Source organism: Pteropus medius, unplaced genomic scaffold, assembly GCF_902729225.1.
Source record: "Pteropus medius unplaced genomic scaffold, Ma_sr-lr_union100, whole genome shotgun sequence".
NCBI lineage: Eukaryota > Metazoa > Chordata > Mammalia > Chiroptera > Pteropodidae > Pteropus > Pteropus medius.
In genome coordinates, this window is record NW_024350319.1 from 25,096,287 (window position 1) to 25,117,441 (window position 21,155).

At 37.9% G+C, this 21,155-nt stretch overlaps 1 protein-coding gene across 3 annotated transcripts in view; it reads right to left on the minus strand.

Annotated features, from left to right (window-relative positions):
* Window positions 1-4,681: 4,681 nt before the first annotated feature.
* Window positions 4,682-21,155, minus strand: part of E2F7 (E2F transcription factor 7) — a 33,616-nt gene continuing 17,142 nt past the window's right edge. For all 3 annotated transcript variants that reach the window (XM_039838899.1, XM_039838901.1, XM_039838900.1), the window contains 6 exons: window positions 14,024-14,209; window positions 13,462-13,525; window positions 10,812-11,307; window positions 9,397-9,652; window positions 7,407-7,825; window positions 4,682-6,123 (listed from right to left, as the gene is read on the minus strand). In XM_039838899.1, coding sequence (XP_039694833.1) covers window positions 5,953-6,123; window positions 7,407-7,825; window positions 9,397-9,652; window positions 10,812-11,307; window positions 13,462-13,525; window positions 14,024-14,209 — 1,592 coding nt within the window. In that variant the 3' untranslated portion in view covers window positions 4,682-5,952. The remainder of the gene's footprint in view (window positions 6,124-7,406; window positions 7,826-9,396; window positions 9,653-10,811; window positions 11,308-13,461; window positions 13,526-14,023; window positions 14,210-21,155) is intronic.

The following is a 21,155-nucleotide window of genomic DNA, read 5'->3' on the forward strand; positions in this document are numbered from 1 at the left end:
TATTAGGTATTTCTAGCAGGAAGGTTTTAATATAGAGAATAAGGTGCTTATAAAATTGCTGGAAGGGAGGGAAAGTGGAAGTCAGGGGACTGTTGTGAAGTATTTAGATCATGCCACTACGGCTGCTACCCAAAGGTTGGCAGGGTGCTGTTTCTTCCTGATGGTCGGCAACAGTGTAAAACAGCTGCCAACATCACAGCTGGTATATAGTCTTAGACTAGACAGCAACATAAAGTATGGCTGCTGCAAAAACACAGTCTGCTACAATCTGTGCATGGCTTGCTCCTAGTGTAAGAGGAAGAAAGTCTCAGTTTCCTTTTTCTCTACCAAATGCTGCATGAGCATATCTTACTGACAGAATCACGTCTAGATCCTGGTAGCAAGAGGATCTGGGAAATGTAGTTCCCAGGTTTCCAGCCCCTGTGATAAAAGGAATTTAAAAGAAGAATGGAAATAACTGCTGAAGTTCTGTGGACAATATCTAACATAGCTGGGAAGGCAACTGGGAACCAGATTGTGAAGAGACTAGAAAGGCATGCTACAGAGTTAGGAAAATGCTGCATGGGATGCCACTGAAAGTTTAAAAGTAGGATTGTTACAATGAAATTTGTTTTATAAGCATTGGTAACACTGTGGAGGCCATTCTTCTAAACGAAAAAAAAAAAATCACAATTATTTATTAAATGACTATTATGCACCTAGAACCATACAATGAAAAAAGCACTCTAAGGTTTTTAAAAATTATTTGTAGTAACTCATCCATGCAATATTCTTTTCCCCAATTTTTTATTGTGTACACATTTTGTGGCAGGTTTGTGATACAGATATAAATCATCATGGTCTCTGATCTTAAGAAGTTAATATTGATCTTTTTTCGGTGAAGATTAAAATTTTCAGAGGGTAGTTTGGTGAATTAATTCATTGCTTCTGAAAGTACCTTCTGCTAAACCCTAGTCTTGTAAGACGCTCTAATAATAAAAAAAAATGGTCCCACTGTCAAACCAGTCAAAAACTTTTTGGTATGTATATTTTCTTTTGCAAATTTATATCTCTAACAAATCCTGTATTAAAACAAAATTAATTTTGTTATACCAGGATTACCTACTTCTATTTGACTCTTAATATCTATTAACAGTTGAGTTTTTCAGGATGCAGTTGGGGAAAGACTGGATGCTGGTATAGAAGAGCCAATCAAATTGAGGACTACCATTGGGCTATTTCCAAAAGAGGATTTAGATATAAGAGAATAAAAAAAAAAACTATTTTAGTTTTAGGTATAATTTCTTCATTTCAGAAGCATTTTCAGATCAGAAAGAACATTAAGTCAAACTTCTCTTAACACTAAAACCAAATTAATAGCCATCAAAACTTAATTTCTGCTCTGTGACCAAACTTAGCAATAGAAATCTAAGAACAAGTTCCTTTTGTATTCGGTACCTAATTTTTAATGTGTCTTTGTGAACAATCAAAAACTTTACTTTTATAAGGATGAGATATTAAGTACTATAACAATCATCTAGAAAAATGCAAATCTTGGACAATGGAAGTTTATAATTATTTTGATAGGATGTTAGCGAGCTTGGCTGTAGCACCAAATTATAGTAAATGCTGCATTCCAAAAATTAATAAAGGGAGTTTTGCAAACCTATTAGCACAACTATTGAATCCCTTCACCCTCAAGGCCTTGAAAGGTTTGAGCAAATGGAAAAATGGATTTTGTAGATTTCTTTGAAGTTATGTTGTGGTTCCTGATCTGTCTCCTCAGAGTCGCTAGGGGGAGGTGTGAGGGTGTTGCTTGCCTCTGACCCCTCCTGAAGTTGGAGATGTGTCCTGGTGTCTGACTTGCCTGGGAGATCTAAGGGATGTGGGTGGCCAGCATTTTGGCAGTGGAGGAAGGAAGAGGCGGCTGTGAGATGATTGGCTGAGACTCGTCTCCAAGAATCAGGACAAAGGGCACTGATATGGGATATGGCAGAGCCCGACTGGAGCTGTTCTAAATCTGCCCATGAGTCCTAGACCTTGCCGGGGGAAGATATCTAGGCAAACCTGCGAAGGAGAGTGCTCGGCAAAGAAAGAAGGGACTATGTCCTCCTCTCTTGTTAAGTGAGACCAGTTGCAGAAGTTTTAAATACTCATTCCACTGTCTTTGTAACTTAAAATGACTATAGAACTTCTATTACAGTAACCAGATAAGTCACACAGCATCTAACCTAATGCTCATACAAGAGCGAGTGGGCTATTCTCATTGACCAGGCTTAAAGGGACACTGGGAGATGAGTCAAAGTTGCTTTCATGATTACATCAAGTCCCTGTTTAATGTGCACTTTACACTGTTAAAGGCAACCAAACAGGGCGTGAGAAGATAGTGGCAAATGCCTGCAATACAGTAAGATCCTGTTATAATGTAATGCCACTAAATATTTGCTAGTAAAATCCTAATCCTGGTGTGTGTGTAGAACAAATTGATCCTGGGTTACTTTATATGTCTTATGAAGCTAGAGACTAGGGCAAGAAGCGATGTGTTGGAAGAGGTCACAGGAAAATAGGGAGGCACAAGCTGAATCTAACTGAATGCTGGCAAAGGAGGAAGCCCTATTTTGGAGTCCTATAGTTCCCCTGTTCACCATTTTGGGAGCTTCCACTGGGTAATAAGCACTGTGCTTGATATTGGGGTTTCAAAGCTGTTTTCCCTAGCACCTCACAATTTAGCAGGGGAGACTGATAAACAGTGCAACATAATTGACTCTGGAGATAAAATGAACTAGCAGAAATCCAATTGAATCTGCTCAGAGGTTCATTTAAAAGTGAGGGGGTAACAATAAAATTTGGCTTTGAACTAAAGGTGGGCATTTGCTAGACTGAGAAGCACTTAACCTTGCAGATATCATGAGAAGATGGGGAGGTGGTCTTCATTCAGCTGTAAGTCTTATATTGGATAAGCGTCAGAATCATCTGGAATCTCCAAACCTCTAGAGATCCTGACACAGACAAAATTCAAAAACTCAATAGCATAGTCCCTCAACCCTTCTAAGCTCCCATGTCATTCTGACGCCTTAAGTTTTGGTGTTTGAGAACCACTGGAAAGTCTCAGCAAAAAGTTCTGACTTGGGTTTATGAGGGTCTGTTGAGTGCTGACTATGTGTCAGCTGTTTATGGTTATCCTGAAAATAGCACACACAAAAATCTACCGATAAACACGACAGCTCTTATTTAATGAATTAATTTTTATTGCTATTTTATAAAGCTTAATATTTTCCTAAAAAAATCAGTTTACATGTAACAAAGTTACAGGTAGATAGCTACAGATAATAAAGCCATTAGAAAAAAGAGAACTTAATATGAAAACAAAAGTGGTAAGCAGCAATAAAATTAATACCTACATAGTTTAAAACTAACAGTGCAATAAGATAAGCAGAAAGCAGCTTTACACTGGGGGGAAAAAGTTTTTTAAACACAGAAATAGCACCTTACAAAAAGAAATTGAGAAATGTAAACTTGATAAGTAGATTCAAGTATAAAAGTTATACCCCCAACTCTTGTACCAGAATGCAAGGGTTTCACAAACCCTGGACAGTGTAGGGCAAACACCTTCCTCAGTGCCAACTCAAAGCTGCATTTCTTCAGGAGGATCACCGCCAACGATCTTTTTCTTTTACTAAATTATACAATGATAGACTCAGGATTGCCATTGCTGCGTCACTGCCCCACACATCCAGTCTAGCTCAGCAGCTCCAATGCCATCAGTTGCTCTGTAAGAAACAGATTCACTGTCCTGACAGAAACAACCACTGCATTATTTTATTTTTACATATCACACAACCATATTAAGAAATGGGTACTGAATACGAAAGGAGTTTTTTTCCTAGTTTTCTATTGCTAAGTATGATCACAATCAGAATATTCTCATTTATGGGGTTGCTTCCTAATACCCCTCAAGAACTGTGGATTTTCTGAGGTTTATGGTCATATCATGAATAGAATTTTTTAAAAAAAGGATAGCAAAGAAGTTAAAGTGAAAGGCATCTAAGGATAGTGAGGAAAAAATCAGTTTGTGTTTTCATCTAAATGTAGACCTCTCGAGCAAAAATATATTATGAAAGATCTTAAGCATGGCACATTTAAAATGCATGTACCCTCTGCAGGTTTATATCTGTGTGTCCTGTAATTTACCTGAAAAGGGCATATTTTTGTTTGTTTCCACAAGGAATCCATCATATTACTTCAAAGTAATCAGTACTGTGCACTTGTTAATGACTGAACCACACTTTTATCTGTTTAACTCTAGAGAAGATTGTGAAAAAGGGAAAAAACATCATCCTGTAAACTTTTAAAGTTTAGTGTTGCTAAAAAATTTTATATAGTAGCAAATTTATTTAACCTGGCTATCTACCTCAAGGTTTAAAAGATCTTGTAGGGGTAATAAGGCTAATATTATTCTGTAGTTAATATAAAGCTACTTTACTCAGACTCCCAGAGTCTCTTAAATTAATATTTTTATTTTTCCATGTAACATTTTATTGGGTCGAAAAATAAAGATAAAATAAAACCCTATACCAAGATTCCAGATCTAAGAGAAAGTTTTAGAAAAAGAAAGGAATAAAGGAAGGAAGGAAGGACAGGAGAAAGCCGCTTATTCTGAAGAGACAAAAGGTAAATATCAACAAATCTAGGAATACGAAGGTCTAGTGTGGCTATTTACTGAAACCCTAAAGAAATATGGTTTAACAAAGGAGTATTGCATAACAGTTTCCAGAACTGTATTCATGCTAGAACAATAAATCTTTGTCTTCACCATTCTTATTTTTGAGAAGTACTCTGAAAAATAACTCCGGTTTGAATACTGCTGAATACTGAACGTAATGCGTCCATTTTCCGTTACCTTTCCAAATGCAAAGAGAAAAGGTAAAAGAAAAAATAATCACCGATTTTGCTATCGCAATTTCTACAATAACTCTTCAGAATTCTACCTAAAGGTCCCATCCAGGTTCCAATTTCCACATAATTCCTTTCTAAAATCCTGATTTAGTCAATAAACAGTAATTATTAGAAGGCATCATCTATACCTGATACTCTACCGTTAACATTTAAATAAAAAAACCCACAGGGGCATGTAGTGAAGAAAACTGAACATAGTAGGATTTTTTTTTGTCCACAGTTATTTGAGAAGCACCTACTAGGCTGCTAGAGTTCATGTTAGTTCTCATGCCCTGATAGGGTTAGCACAGTTCATTGTAGCAAGGTGTGTTATTCACAGTTATTTTGGTCTTGACATTCTGTCATGTATATACATTTACCCACATTATTACTAGGTTGTAAAGTAAGTGCAGGGCAAATTACAGGAAAAAGTACAAACATTCAAGTCGTCATACCCTGAAAAACATGTTTTGCTATAGTTGTAAACTTTTTGCACTAAATCCCATTTCAGGAACAAAATAAATAATACCATAGGATTCACAACTGAAGCTGGCTTCCTGACGAAGCCTAAGGAAGCAGCAGTTTTTTTAAGCTACAGAAAGGAAGTTTCTCTCTCCGCAAATCTACTCAGGGCGAGTGGAAATACATGTCAAGAACGCTCACCCCAGTTAAGTGCTAGACGGGCCCCGCCTTTAGAAAAACCACAAGGCACCAGTAGCCTGTTCAGATCTACTTCCAGCAATGATTCTTGAAGCAAAACCACAAGTCAGTCGGTGCTTTCACTGTGACACCAGGCAGAGTCTGGACTCTAACTGGTATTAAATGCACAATTAATAACAATTACTTTCAGGAAAATAGATGATGATTCATGATGATGGGAAGTTTACATTAGAACGAGTGGATGAAAGAGAGGAAGGATGTGAGCTGAAGAACCAACCGATGGTTTGCATTCTGCTTTCCGCTTAGCATTTGGACATGACCTGTAACACAGGGAAATTCAAGTGGTCTGATGCCACCCCCATCTGGCAAAGTGTCAGGTCACTCAGCCCCACTGCTGGGTATTTCGAGTCTTCTCTGTGCTGAGCTGGTGTTTCGAGACTGTTTGCTTTCTCTTCTCCTAAGGACAGGGTCTCCGAGGCTGCCAGGTGTCTTGAAGAATGTCTCACGATGTGTGCGTTGAATGCTTGTGGGTGTCACTGGAGCTGGTGACTACAAAAGAAAAAAAGAGTAAATAAAAACAGAAGGGAAGTCAAATTGTTTTCAGTCTCTGAACTGGAAGCCCAAAGCTGTGTCATAATCCCTAGGCACGTGTACCCTCCTCCTTGCTTTTCTATCATACAAATCATCTGATTTATCTTCTCAACACTTACATCACAATTGGAAATCAACTTATTTTGTGTACAGAAAGGCGGCCTAGCAAAGAGGTTACAAGCGTGGCACCTGGAGTCAGGGTCCGGGCTCTGCTATAACTAGCTGTGTGACCTTGGCAAACCACTTAACCAGTCTGTCTCTTAGTTTCTTCATCCGTGCAATGGGGATGATAAAAGTACTGACTTCACAGAATTGTAAAAATTAAACAAGAAAATATTTATAAAATACTTTACAGCATGCTAGAAATAGTAAGTATACGTGTGTTGTTGGCTCTTTTTGTTTACTTGCTAATATTTATCCCCTTAATGTGACCTAAAAGGGCAGGGACCATTATCCTGTTTACTGTTATATTCTCACTGCCTAGATCAGTGTGTTGCACCTATCTGACGATCAAAAACATATGTTATCTTGTAACTGCCTTACTGTAAAACTAACATGTTCATTTCAATGTCTGAATAACTTTCTAAAATACTTTTGGCCACAACATAATTCTTTCTTTGGGAGAGAAAGTAATCACTCTGAACAATGCCTAATGCATGACAGCAATTCAATAAATAGTTATTGACTAAAGTACAAATGGAATTTTTTAGGGGGAAATAGAATACTGATTAATTGATATTGATTATATACCTATGTATATGCACATTTGCATACATTTTGTGTGTGTGTGTATAAATATATCTATTTCCTCTTAAACATTGCATTTTAAGAAATGATAGATGCTAAAAACCTTTGCATCAGTATCAAGACTTCTATTTCTCTTGATCGTTTCTATAGCTATACAATTAAAATTCAGGGTGGTCTTCTTTATTGACCTAATGAAACGAAAGCTTGGAGAATCTGAGCATTCAGGATTCATCAAAAATTCCCTCTAATTTTAAGAAACAGATTGACAACTAAAAAATATACTTGTCTTTAAAGCCTAGGATCTCTGCCTTAAGCCTCCATGCTGTATAAAAAAGCAGGTAACTCTGGGTCTACGTGGAAGCTGGGTAGAACCCAACTTAGAGCCTCTGTCCTACAGTCATCTGACTAAAATTGAAGCTAATTAAATGCAAGCATTCCTGTTGCAGAGTGATGAGCCTTCTTGCGCCAAAATGAAATCAAACTTCAGGATTCACCTGTTGTTTCACCACAGAGACTGGATGTCCTCCGTAAACGGGCGATTCCGGCTGGATGACATTGTGCGATTCTGACACCATTGGACTCAGGCTAAGTGAGCGAGAACCCTGAAGCTGAGGGTTTGTGGAAGGGAGTGTCGAGGATTTTGGATTAACCATAGCTGCAGGGCTGATAAGAAGATGAGCTGCTGATCCAAGGCCAGGCAGGCCAAAATTCACAGATCCCGTGTTTGGGAGAATGCCAGGAGCAGAGGAAGCTGGCTGGGCCATTGTGGGAGAGTAGAGAACAGGAAACGGGCCCAGCGTTGGAGACGGTAGGACAATGCAGGGGCCACTGAGGGATGGCAGCTGACCTGAAGATGGTGCCACAGCACTGGGGGTCTGACTGCCAGATAAGAGCACACTGAAACCATTTAATCCTGAAACAGAAGCAGAACAAGATGACAGTCAACATGAAGATACCATTCAAGCTTCCATCCCTCATTACCCTTTCAAATGGGAGCCCATAATATAACAACCCTGCCTGATCTCTCCCAGATCAATGTGCTCTCCCAGCCCACATCGCTTTTTCACAGCAGTGACTGTGAATGAAATCCCACATTCCCCTGTATGAGAACTGGTGGATGCCCATGTCTCCTTAGAAGGGTTTTAAATGTGAGCGCTGCTGAACCCAATTTGAGGAAAGGTGAACTTGGGTGGGAAAAACTGTATCTTTATTTCTACGAACTTCTAGTTGAAATTTTTATTTTCCTCAGTTAAGATCATAGGCGACAAATCCCAACAGTATTAACAGTACCTGACTTTGTCATTAGTAAAAAGAACAGATATATTTATAAAATATTACAGCTATGGCAAGTTTCTTAATAGACAGTTAAGCTCATCAAAACTTTGAAATTATGAGAGTACAGGATTTGCTGTCAGATGTTTATATTACAATAATTTAAAAGTTTGTAAACTGTATTTCAGTATAATTGGTTTCTTTTACAATTCTGTGTTCTATACTGAGGAGGAATCCATGGGCAACACCACGGGGACAAAGGATCCATGACTCAGAAAAGGCTAATAATTCCTGTCTGGGCTGCCATTTTCATTCAGTAGGGGCAATTCTGATTTTTGTTCATCAAGTATCTACAACATTTAATATCATGCTTAGATTAAACCATTAAAAATATTTGCTAAAGGAATGGAGAATGTTTTCTAGATGAGTAATAACCGATATCTCCTTAACCTGTGACGTGAACAAGGACTTGAGGAAAATCAATTTAAGTCTCTTTGCAGCAAGAGCTTCATGCAGAGCATGCATTTCTTAAAAGTTAGGTATTATAGTTCAGCTTTACTTCAAAATAGTAACAGCATTTATTGAGTCTTCCTAAGTGTCAGATACTATTGTTCTAAGTGCTTTAGATATATTATCTTATTAAATCTAATTCATAGCAACTTGCCCCCCGCCATGAACCAGGTGCCATTATTATTGCTGTTTTACCAATGAGGATACTCGTCTCAAGTTCACACAGATAATAAGTGGTTTTAATGTCCAGCGCTTACTCCAGCCCTGACACTGGCACTCGGCCACAATCGCATGCTCAGTACTTCTGGTTATTCAAGAGATCAGCATGCTAGCTGCACACAGTGGCCAATCGGTTCATATTGTTATACTGAACCAATGCCAGACTCAGCTGAATTACAAAAATAGAATCATCTTGTGACTCTGTTGTGCTTTTTTAGCAAATAAAATTTAAGGCATTTTAAAAATGAATCACTTGCCCTAATTATTTTCCCATTATCCCTGAGGTTAGTGAAAGTGAAAGCACCTTCTCCCTTTGTTTCATCAATGGAGGAAACAAGAGGGCTAATGACTCAGGCTGTAGATGGCAGCTCATCAATGAACCACTTTGGTCAGGGGACACGAACAAAGATTTAAAAATCCAATTTTTTTTATGGTCTGACTACCCCAAGGGATGATACTCTAAGACATGATAACATCTCTTACCAGCTGGTGACTGCACGTAAAGATATTGCAGCAAAGAAGGCTCTTTGGTGCCTTCATTTTCTTTTGAAGGCTTTTCATCCTCTGTATTTCTTGGAGTATTTCCCCGCTCGGAAGAAACAAAGTTGTTTGCCATATCCTTTCCTGAAACTTCCTTTTCAGCAGGGAGTTGGCTATTCAAGTGCATGTCTTCAAGGGGCACACATCCCCTGTTACCCACGGTCTTGGAAGAGGCAATGTCTGTGGACTCTGAGGGTTTCTAGACACAACCAAACCAGAAACGCAGGTCAAAATCCCAGTAGCGAATTTTAATAACAGCTTTCTCAGAACAGCTAACACATGAACAAAAAGGTCAGACGTAACTGTGTGCCACATTGATTTGCCTATGTTGGCTGTTTCAGTCATATTTATAGAAATGGTCTGAAAATCAATGTCACACTTCAAGTGTAGAAACGATGGAGTTTTTTTTTTTTAATTTTAATTTTTCAACTAGAGTTGACATTCAGTATTATTTTATATGATGGAAATTTTCATAATGGAAAACCGGCCATGGTGTTTGGATTGTGAAATAAATTTCTGGGCTGCAAACACAGAAAAGGTGTCAATACCACAGTCTTGTAGGGGCCTGATAAGAACTGCAGGGAGACCCAAAGCCATCTTGGTTATCTAAGGCGTATACCAGTCAGTCATTCACTTCTGTTCTGTAACCTAGGCTATATATAAAATTTGAATTCACTCTGGCAAGAGAAAGAAATAGAGGCGAAATGGTCTTAATTAGTGGACCGATTTCAATGAAGTATGCCTAGCTGACTCACTACAAACTGCTGTAATGACGGTGCTTCTGCTTTCTGAGTTTCACTGGTCACATCTCATTAACTTCTGAATGGCTACTAAGCTGGAGATGTGGACAGCTCATATTTCTGTTCTTTTCATTTTGTGGCTAGGGAAATAAGATCTCTAAGCAGAGATGAGAACTGACCACACACAGACACTAAAAGCCATATAGCACCCATAGTCCTGACTCTGGAACTCAGCTGCATCCTGGATTAAGATGATTATTTCACTGATCTCAACTTATTTAAAAAAGAAAGTATAGCAAAAAGACTGGGAGGAAATATACAAACATGTTAAGAGTGATTGTCTTTACGTGGTGGCATAATGGGTAGGTTTTTTTCCTTTATACGTTTTAGCATTTTATACGAAATATGACTTTTTAAAAAATCACTTACTTTTCTTACAGTACTTATTTATGGCAAGATGTTTTTTTTGAGAGATAGGCCAGGGCTTAATTATACAAGTGACACCCGAAATACCTCATATTCCAGACTCAGTAGCTTATTAATGTTTGCGTGTCCTTATTAGGAAGAAGCTCTGCGTTAACAGGACGTCACTAAATGTGTCCACCTGAACTCCCTTACCTTGGGCACAACAAGGAATAGAGGACCATCTTCATAGTCCCTACTTTGTCTTTTAGTGGCTGGCTCCTCCTCCCCCTGAAGCTTCCTTTCCTCACCCAGGCGCTTCTGAACTGAGGGTGTGGATGACAGCTCTGCAGCTGCTGAGACTTCTGAGCTTCTGCTGTCCTCTGACCCTGACCCTGAGGGTGGTCCCTCCTGCAGGCTCCCGTACAGCATGAACAGCGAGGTGGAGGGCACGTACAACAAGGGCTGGCCGGACAACAGGGCTGGCTTCAGGCTCTCCACGCCTGAGGCCGTGGAAGCGAGTGAGCCACCTACTTGTCCATTCAGACCATTCTGTACAAAGGACTGCAAGTCCGTTTGAGGCCCAGAAAATACTTGGTGAGCTAAGGGATTAATACAATATTCTGAGTCAACAGAGTGGACAGGGAAAGGAGCAGCAGGGTCCAGGCTGCTTGATGGAGGCATCACTCTGTTTCTCTCAAAGGCTTTCTCCCTGTAATAAAAAGAAACATAATGGGTTCTATTGAGTTACCACATTCTACCAACTCCTGACTGCTTTCCTGGAGAGAGACATACCAAAGTAGGAGTGAGATCATGCTTCTCAGGCTGATATTAAAGTGTACTCCCTGAGTCCGTTATTAGCTCCCCTAACCCCAGAGGGAGATGACCAGACATAACCAGGATGGATGGTTAGGGATGGGGTTGGGGAACTGATGTGGGAGGAGCTCTAGGAGGATTTCAGGTTAGAGCTAATATTGGCTCCTCCCCAGCCTCACCCACATCTAAGTTATCAGTTACCCAGCATGTACCCCTTACCAGGCACATAGATGCTATAGTGATTAGCATAATATTATAATACTTTTACAAAATTATAATATTGATAGCTATTCTCATCGCCCCCTCAGTTACTAGAGAGGAAAACTGAAGCTCAGAGGCTAAGCAACCTGCTGAAGGTCACCCAGCTGGGCCCCACACGCAGTCACTGTGAGGGATTCTGGGTACGTAACAGAAACTGGACAAGACTCTGATTTAAAGGAAATATCTATTTTGTCTCAAATCTGCTGTGAGATAAATTAAGTTGGCAGTGAGTGAGGAAATAAACTTATCTACAAAATTATTATTTTCTGTCATTCTTGTCACATTCTGCTCAGTATAATTTCAGAATTTTTAGGCAGCACGCATTCAAAATTAAGGCCCATCAATATGTGAGATTATGAACAATGTCTGCACCTTTTATACAGAAAAATTCCCAAATATTAAAAAAATCATGTGTATCTATTTAGTATATTTTTGGAAACTGATGGGGCAAATCTTTTTCCGACTAGTAAACAGAGGGCAGGGAATTCTCGCAACCTTTCTGTTGGAACTGTTGAGGCCTACATTGCCCACAATCTCGTTGTCCACTGTGTTGTGGGAATAAAACGGAATGCGCCAGGCTGCGGAGATGAGTAAATCTCTCAACCCCAGCCCCTTCTGAATGGATAATCACTATTACTCAGCTCTGTGAAACTCAATGGGTCCACACTGAGTATATCACCCATCGTCCTACCTCCAGCCATCCACCTTCGACCTCCCTATCTCCACCACTATCACCATCATCTGAGACCCAGGTGTCCTTTGTGATGCCTCTTTCTCATTGAGTAGGTCTTGCTGACTCACTGTCTTACACTGATTTCCATCTCCAGCTGACCCAGCCAAGGCCTTGACCACAGTAGCCTGCAAACGCTCTTCGCAGTGCTCTGTTCACAGGGAGCCAGCCCTTCTCTACTTCCAGTTTCACCTGTGTCAAGCAACCAGAATGGTCTTCTCCAGCGAATCTATAATAGTTCTTCACCATCTGTCTCATAAATCTAAACTCTTCTCCTTGGCTTTCAAAGCTTTTGACAGCCTAACCTACCTCAAACTGCCCAAGCTATTCTGAATGATATTTCCTTTTACTATCCTATTAGGACAAATCATTAGAGCTAGTCAGGCTATTGTCCCCCCACTCCCTGACGCTGCCTCAGAATTTGTTTCTTCTCATATCTGTCATTAAAAATCTCTTTTGTTCCCTCTTTTGCATTTCCTCTACTTTCTCTGATAACATGTGATTTCCTTCAAAATCTGATCCCAAATTTGAGTCAGATGATCTCGGTTTGAATATCAGCTCTGTCACTTATTAGCACTGTGACCTTGCTTGGGCAAGTTACTTAACCGCTCTGCATCTCGGTTTCCTCTCTGTTTAATGAGGGTTAACAGTACCAATCTCAAAATGTTGTTGTTATGATTAGATGAGTTAATAAACATAAAACTTTTGGAATAGTACCTGGTAGTTCATGTTACAACAAAGGATTCATGAGACTGTGATGCATCATTTCTCAGCAACACATTAGCAGTGATTTGTCTTTTTCAGTGTATTTGTTTTTTTATTTTTTCTCCTATAATTTATCCCTTAGGGGATAAATTTTTCACACTTTTGTGTCTCTGATGCTACATCTTGCACAGTATTGGCACAAAGAGAAAACTTACAAAATTCTTAATAAACGAATGGCTGACTTATAAGCAATTTTGCTAAAATTTACATTTTGATGGGTAGCATTTCAATTTAGTCAAAGTTAACATTCAGAAATAGAAAAGAATGCATTTGGAGTTTTTAAAGACTACTTACTTTGAATCGTCTTCTATTTTCTGTCGGTAAATTGCTGCCAGACTTCCAATTTCTAAGAAGCTACCTGATCCGGAAAAGGAAAATGATGGTCTCACAAATATAGCAAGAAACATACAAACCAATTATATACAGCAGGATTCACTATTCACAGCTCAGGAATTATAAGACAATCTCAAATCTGTTCTGGTTTGGATTCAAAAAGAAAAATTTCCAGAAGCTAGCTGTTAATGGTGAATTCAGGTCTCATCAAGAATTAGTAAGAAAACAAAAAATAAAACAAGTTTTGATTTGTGAGTCAGATGAATTTTTGAGATGTATCAAACAGGGCATCCGTGGCAAGTTAATTGATCTTTAAGGCTGACTGGGATCAATTTCAGGCATGGCCCATGTTCATACCCTGTGAAGTCACCAACTCATTTACCCCCAATAACGGTTTCACTTCAGGGAAGTACAAAAACAGGTAGAGCCTACAGAGTCAGCTCATTTCAAAGTGCCAGTGGATAGGTGAGGCTACAATTACATGGGGACTGATGAATTCCATAGAGTAGGTAAAGGCAGATACCTCGTTTTACTCTGAATGGGCTGCTGGGTTCCGAGTTCCCTTTCCTCTGAATCCTCTCAGATGTCTGAACTGTGTTAAAAGAACCATGTCGAGCCAGCTTCTGTTTTGCACAGACTTGAATCTCACTATATGTTTCTCTTTTCAATTCTGGTAAGACAGATGCAGAAATATCTGCTAGTTCTTCATCTAAATAAATGAGAGATTTGGTACTGTTGTTATACATGGCTATAATGCAACATAATTTTAGCCTTTTTAAGATATGTCTTTGAGAGCCTATAATTATAACGGAGCTACCCTATCCATTAAAAACTAAGACAATCAAAGAAATTTTATGAGCCTTGTCTCAAACCCCAATTTCTTTTGATGTGCTAACTTTTTTAAAGTTAGTGGATGACTATAAAGTGAGACTGAATCCATATATATTCTAAAATTATCTAAACTTCAACAAAAGTAGAGCAAGATGTTCTTCAACCCAAATTAGAATGGACTTTACATTTCAAATACTTTCTTTGGGCTGAGAGTATCAAAGAAAAAACCCAACCATGCTCAGCCCAACATGCATATTTTGAGATTTTAACATTAATTGAGACCTCTTATGGCTACAGCTCCAAGGCAATGAGTATAAGAATTTCCATTTTCTACTATGTTTTATTTTTTCTTTCTTACACAGTAGGAGGCTTAGTTACTAAGTGACCAAAGGAAGAGGTCAGCAGAAACCTCATGGATGAAATGCTGCAGAACAGTGATGATAATAAAAGGCTGGGCCTTGGAAGCCCATTCTGTGCTTAAAGGAGCCTGTGTGAAGTCACGACAGAATTTTCTATATAGAACCAGGCCTATATTTCTAAATATAAATAGTCCCTGTTGCTTAGTTATTCCTACACTGTTTATCTGTGCTATTTTTTTCTAACCTCAAGGCATGCACATTTAAATAAGATGTTTAATAAACTGAAAGGCCCAGCTACACTTACATTCTATAAAACGCACAAAAATTAAAAAGAATCAGGTTTACGGTTTTCTATTTCTTCTCACAAAAACCCAATATATGTTATTTTTAGAAAATCAGAAATTACAGGATGAAAAAAATAGATCAAGACAGTAACAAGAATCATAGTTCCCCTCCTTCCTGAAACAATACATTGGGCAAAATATATAAGACAATGGCTCTCAAGACATTGAACATCAGGGCATGAAGAATGCTGACCCTTAGAAACAAGAATCAAGAGGGGCGAGCTCTCTGATTGCCCAAGGCTTACTGTCTGGAGAATGTTTCCAGATTGGGGTGAGAGAGGGAGCCCTAGACAGAGCCTGGAAGCCTTTCCAAGTTGAGGATGGAGCTGGGAGGCCAGGAAAGCCAAAGCAGCTAGAGTTTGTAGGGCAAAATACTAAAGAGGAGAGCCGTACAGAAAGAGAATGCTGGAGATCTGCAGAGGGTACCTCTTGAGTATTTAGCAGAGTACTCACACACGTGAGAAAACTACCGTAGGCCAGGGAAAGAACCACTCGAAAGGAGCAGAAGAAATAGTGTTTGCTGCTCGTTCAGGACTGGGAGTAGTGCTTGTTGCCAATATCCAGAATGGGAAAATCTCATGATTTATGGATCATTGGTTAGAATATTAAAAAGGGTGTTGTCTCAGTAGTGAGGACATTGCTCTTAAGACCAAATGCTGATAAGGTCCTGTGTACCAAAGCTTAAAAGCAAGACCTGAAAGGACCACTGTTTCTAAGTAACTTCGCTGCTTCCCAGAACAAAATTCAAGAACGTTTTTAGGAATATAGAAATATCTAGCACCTAACAATATATAGTTCTCAGTGTCAGAAATATAATTAAAAATTATTAGGTGCACAAAGAAGTGGGGAAATAAAACCCACAGTGAGGAGAACAATCAATTGAAATGGACTCAAAAGTGAAACAGATAATAGAATTAGTAGACGAGTACATTAAAACAGTTATTTTAATTGTATTCCATGAATTCAAGAAATTGGAGTACTGAACATGTTGAGTAGAGACATTTAAAATACGAAAGCTCAAGTCAAATGTCTAATGATAAAAATGACAATGTTGGAGATGAAAATAACAGTAAGTGGGATTAATGGAAGATTAGATATTACAGAAAAAAATAGTGTACTTGAAGACATAGCAATAGAAACCATCCAAAATGAAGCAGAGAGAGGAGACTGAAAGAAATATACGTCACTGAACTGTGGGACAACTTTAAGGGATAACTGGAGACTCCAAAACACAGGGGAGGAAGGACTAGAAAAAATATTTGAAAAAATAATGGCCGAGAGTTTGTCAAATTTGATGAAAACTTTAAATCCATAGATCCAAGAGGCTAAACAAACCCAAGTATAACAGACATGAATAAAAGTACACTAAAGCACACAAAATCAAATCGCTTAAAATCAGTTATGAAGAAAATCTTCGACCAGAGAAAAGACACATTACATACGGAGAAAATGGATGACAGTAGATTTTTTGTCAGAAACAAGGCAAACTAGAAGACAGAAAGAAAAACCTTAAACCTAGAATCCTTTACGCAGTGAAAATATCTTTCAGAAACAAGGGTGAATTAAGGCATTTTTAGACATTTAACAACTGGAAGAACTCATCATTGGCAGACACGCACCACAAGAAATGTTTAAAAAAGTCCATCAAGCCAATAAAAATGATGTCAGATGGAAACTTGCATCTATAAAAGAAAAGATAAACACCAGAAATGGTAACTACTTTGATATTTATCAATTTTTTCCCCTTATTAAAATCTCTTTAAAAGACAATCAACTGTTTAAAGCAAACATAGTAACAATGCATTATAGGGTTTATAAAATATACAGCAGTACAATGTTTGGCAATAATAGTACAGAGACCAGGCAGGGAGAAATGAAAGCAAGCTATTGTAAGGTCCTTATACAATATAAGTAGTATATTATTTGAAGATAGTCTGTGGTAAATTAAGATGCATACTCTAAACCCTAAAACCCTAAAGTAGCCATTAAAATAACGCAATGAAGAATTATAACTAATGAGCCAATAAAGGAAGTAAAGTGGAACCATTAAAAAATAATAAAGCCAAAGGAAGAGGGAAAAAGAGTAAAAAAAATCCCAATGAATAGATAGGACAAATTGAAAACAAATAGCAAGATGATCCACTAATATGCAAATATATCAATAATCACTTTAAATGTAAAGTCTAAATGACCCAATTAAAAAGCATAAATTGTCAGATTAGATTAAAAAATCCTCAACTCTACACTGCAAGAAATGTAGGTACCAATAGTTTAAAAGTAAAAGGATTAACAATATACATTATGCTAACCAATCAAAAGAAAGCTGAAGTAACTATATTACTATTAAATAAAGTAGACAGGAGCAAAGAGTATCATCAGGCATAAAGAGGGGTCATTTCATAAAGATAAAAGGGTCAATTCATCAAGAAGACATAGTAATTGATCCTAAATATTTATGCATCTAATGACAGCTTTGAATAAATGAAACAATACTCGATAGAACTCCAGGAAGAAACAGACAAATCTGCAATTATAATCAGATTTCAACACTCCTCTATCAATATTTAACAGAACAAGTAAACATAAAATCGATAAGGATATAGAAATAGACAACACTATCAACCAGCTTAACCCAGTAGTTCTTTATAGATCTTCCACTGAACAAAGCAGAATACACATTCCTTTTAAGTGCACATGGGATATTTACCAAAATAGATCGTATCTGCACTATAAAACAAGCCTCAGAAAATTTAAAAGGATTTCAGTTATACAGAGTATGTTCTCTGCCCACGTGGAATGAAATTAGAGATCAATAAGAAAAAAATCTGGAAAATCCCAGAATATTTGGAAACTCTATAACATACATCTAAATAACTTATGGATCAAAGAAGAAATCAAAAGGGAAATTGCAAAGCATTTTGAATTGGAAGATGATGGAAACACACATCAGAATTTGTGTTATATGTACATATATAACAAAAAAGTGTAACATGTTTTTTTGTTTGTTTGCTATCTTTGATTATATTATTATACTCTGCTATTATTGAAAGATGTTACCTATAATCCGAGTTCAGACAGAAACTGAAAATTTTATGTTCTTTTATATTTATTAATATCTGTGATTCTTGTTGATATTTGTAAAATTAGTGATTTTAAGTTGTCTGGATTAGTAGCAAAAAAAAAAATTGTGTTAATAAAGAAGTACTTAGAAGGAAATTTATAGTACTAAATACCTATTAGAAAAGAAAATAGGTTTCAGTGACCTCCACTTCTACCTTAAGAAACTAGAAAAAGAGCAAATGGAACTCAAAGTAGAAAAAAGGAACTGATAAAGAGAGAACCTGAGTAGCCCTATAGCCATTAAAAAATTGAATCTATTGTTAAAAACCTTCTCATATTAGAAACTGCAGGCCCACATGGTTTCACTGGCAAAATCTACAATATAAAGACATATACATGAATATTCACTGCAGCTTTATTTGTAATAGCTAAAAAGTGAAAATAATTCAAATGTCCAGCAACAAGTGAACGAATAAAGAATAAAATATCTGTACAAGAGAATACTCCTTGGCAATAAAAAGGAATAAATTACTGATACATGCTACAACATGATTAATCTCAAAATAATTATGCTGAATGAAAGAAGCCTAATAAGAAGAGCATACACAATAGTCTATTCTTGTTATTTACGGTTATACTCTATAGTCACCATGAACACTGAATTAGCAAAAACTGAACAATTGCTCCAAGGGAAAATACAGGGTTTGTTTCTCATGAGCCTCTGGTTACAACATTTTTGTCAACTGACCAATACATAACCCTGTTTTCTGTGTTTCTGTTTAAAGAAATAATTGATATGGTCACAGGGATAGGGAGCACAGCATAGGGAATGCAGTCAGCATTAATGTAATGGCTAGGTGAAGAGCCAGAGGAGAGAAAGAACAAGCGGGTGATCATTTCATAAACTATATAAATGTCTAACCAATGTACCGTATACTCGAAACTAATAATAAATTAAATGATGTAAACTTACAGTTAAATAGATTATATTAAAAACTAAGGTAATAAATACTCAAAATTCGTCTTTCTAAGTATGTTATGAAGGGTAGCAGAATATGCACCTCAAAATATGCCCCTTTGGCATATCGATTATTTTGAACTTGGCACTTGAAAAAAAGCAAAGCAGGGAGAGGCTTTCTCTGAATTCCCCTTACCTGCTTAAAGACAGATTCTCCAAAACAAACTCAGTTGTCATAAATTCCCTCCCAGGGAGTTTCATCCACCACGGAGGAGTGACTCTTGTCACCTGAGAGGAGACCAGAAGTGGACAGCATACCTAAACTTTGTCACGAACTATCATACCTCCCATCTATCCTTCTAAAGGGGCCCATTCATCTTTTCTAAAAATCATTTTCTTTCCCTTAAGAGGCCTATATCCCCCACTCCCCTTTCTCTACTAAGATGGCATCTAATCCTGAATTCTAAGCCACTTTGGAGAGTTAGTCATTTTTCCCTGAATATCACCCATGTATACCATGAGGTATTCATGTTAATAAACCTCTTTGTTTTTCTCTTGTTAAAAAATAAAGACACCTTATTTAATATATATTGTTGATCCATTAGCACTGAACTCACAGCCAACAGCACTAGAACTCATTCCTGAATGAAGCTCCTCTAACGTACGTATTTTCTGTGACACATCACAGCCTTCTTGCCCTGTGTAGAAACACTAGATAGCACTTCTGTGCAACAACAATTTAAACAGCGAACTCACCAACAGAAAGCACATAAATGTGAAAATCTAGAGTGAAAGAAAGATCAGTGGTTGCCCTGGGGGCGGGGGAAAAGGAAAAAAAGGAATTTTGAAGGGACAGGAGGATACCCTAGAGGATACCTTGATTGTGGTGATTATTTGTTTCACAGGTGCAGATAGTGAAAAAACTTTCAAATAGTGACTTTAACTCCGTGCTATTTATGGTAGGTCATGATACCTCAATAAAGCTGTTAAAAGAAAGGAAAGGCCATGATGGTGGGAAGAGAGGAGGAAAGAGATATCGTGAGGAACTGCTAACCAAGGAGTGAAGGAGGACGAATTAAGGAATCAAAAATAAATTAACATTCCAAAATTGACAGCTGTGTTGATGATGATGGTGTTGTCAGTAGGAATTAGAAAATATAGAAAGAGGATCAGTTTTCTGAAAAATAGAGGGAGTAAGTTCATTTTGAGGTTCCTGACTTGGTTCCAAGCCCTTTCTCCCCATCAGATCAGAGCTCTCCCAGTTGTTGTCTCATTGGTTATGCAAATACATAAACTCAGTTTCTCAACACCAGCTCATTTTCCCAGCTATCTTATTTTCTCCAATGACACCACCACCTTTAAGACCCTCCTCTCTTTTAATCTATCTAAATACTCCTTGTCACTTACATCTAGTCTATTACATCTAGTGCAAATTTCTCAGCTAAACTTTAGAGGCCCTCCAAAATGTCCCAACTGATCACATTTCATTTCATTGTTCTCTATACCATGCCTTCCACTTCAATCGGGGTGGCTGATCTCTCCAACACAAACCAGATTCGTTCTTAGGTATCAGGTCCTTCAACTAAAAGCTCTCCATCCCTCCAAAACCCAAGTCCATCAGAACTTAACCCACATCCTCTCTAATTTTCTAGAGAGTCAGTACCACCATGGGCAGTGCTTAATTGTTCTCTAATTTTTAAATCCGTGCTAAAAATTATACACCTTCAACAGAAGCTCCTTAACCAACTAAAGTGAACAGGCACTGATCTGAGTACTATGTGTAATCAAAGATAAATAAAAACATCTTCTGCTCTCAAATGCATAGAGCAGGGACGATGGCACAACATCGACATCACCAAGTACAGTAGCACAATACTAAATTGCAATAGTTCAGATGAGACACTCCTTGCTCTGGATAATCAGGAAAAGCTTCAAAGTTGGCATTTGAGCCAGATCTTGAAGGCTGAACAAATATTTTCATGTCAAAAAGGAGAGGAGGGCTTCACAGGTGAAAGAATTAAGAGAAGCCGAAGGCAGAGGAGTAGAAAATGGTAAAGTATATTTCATGTATGTGGGGACTGTGTCATATGTCTTTAAATCTCT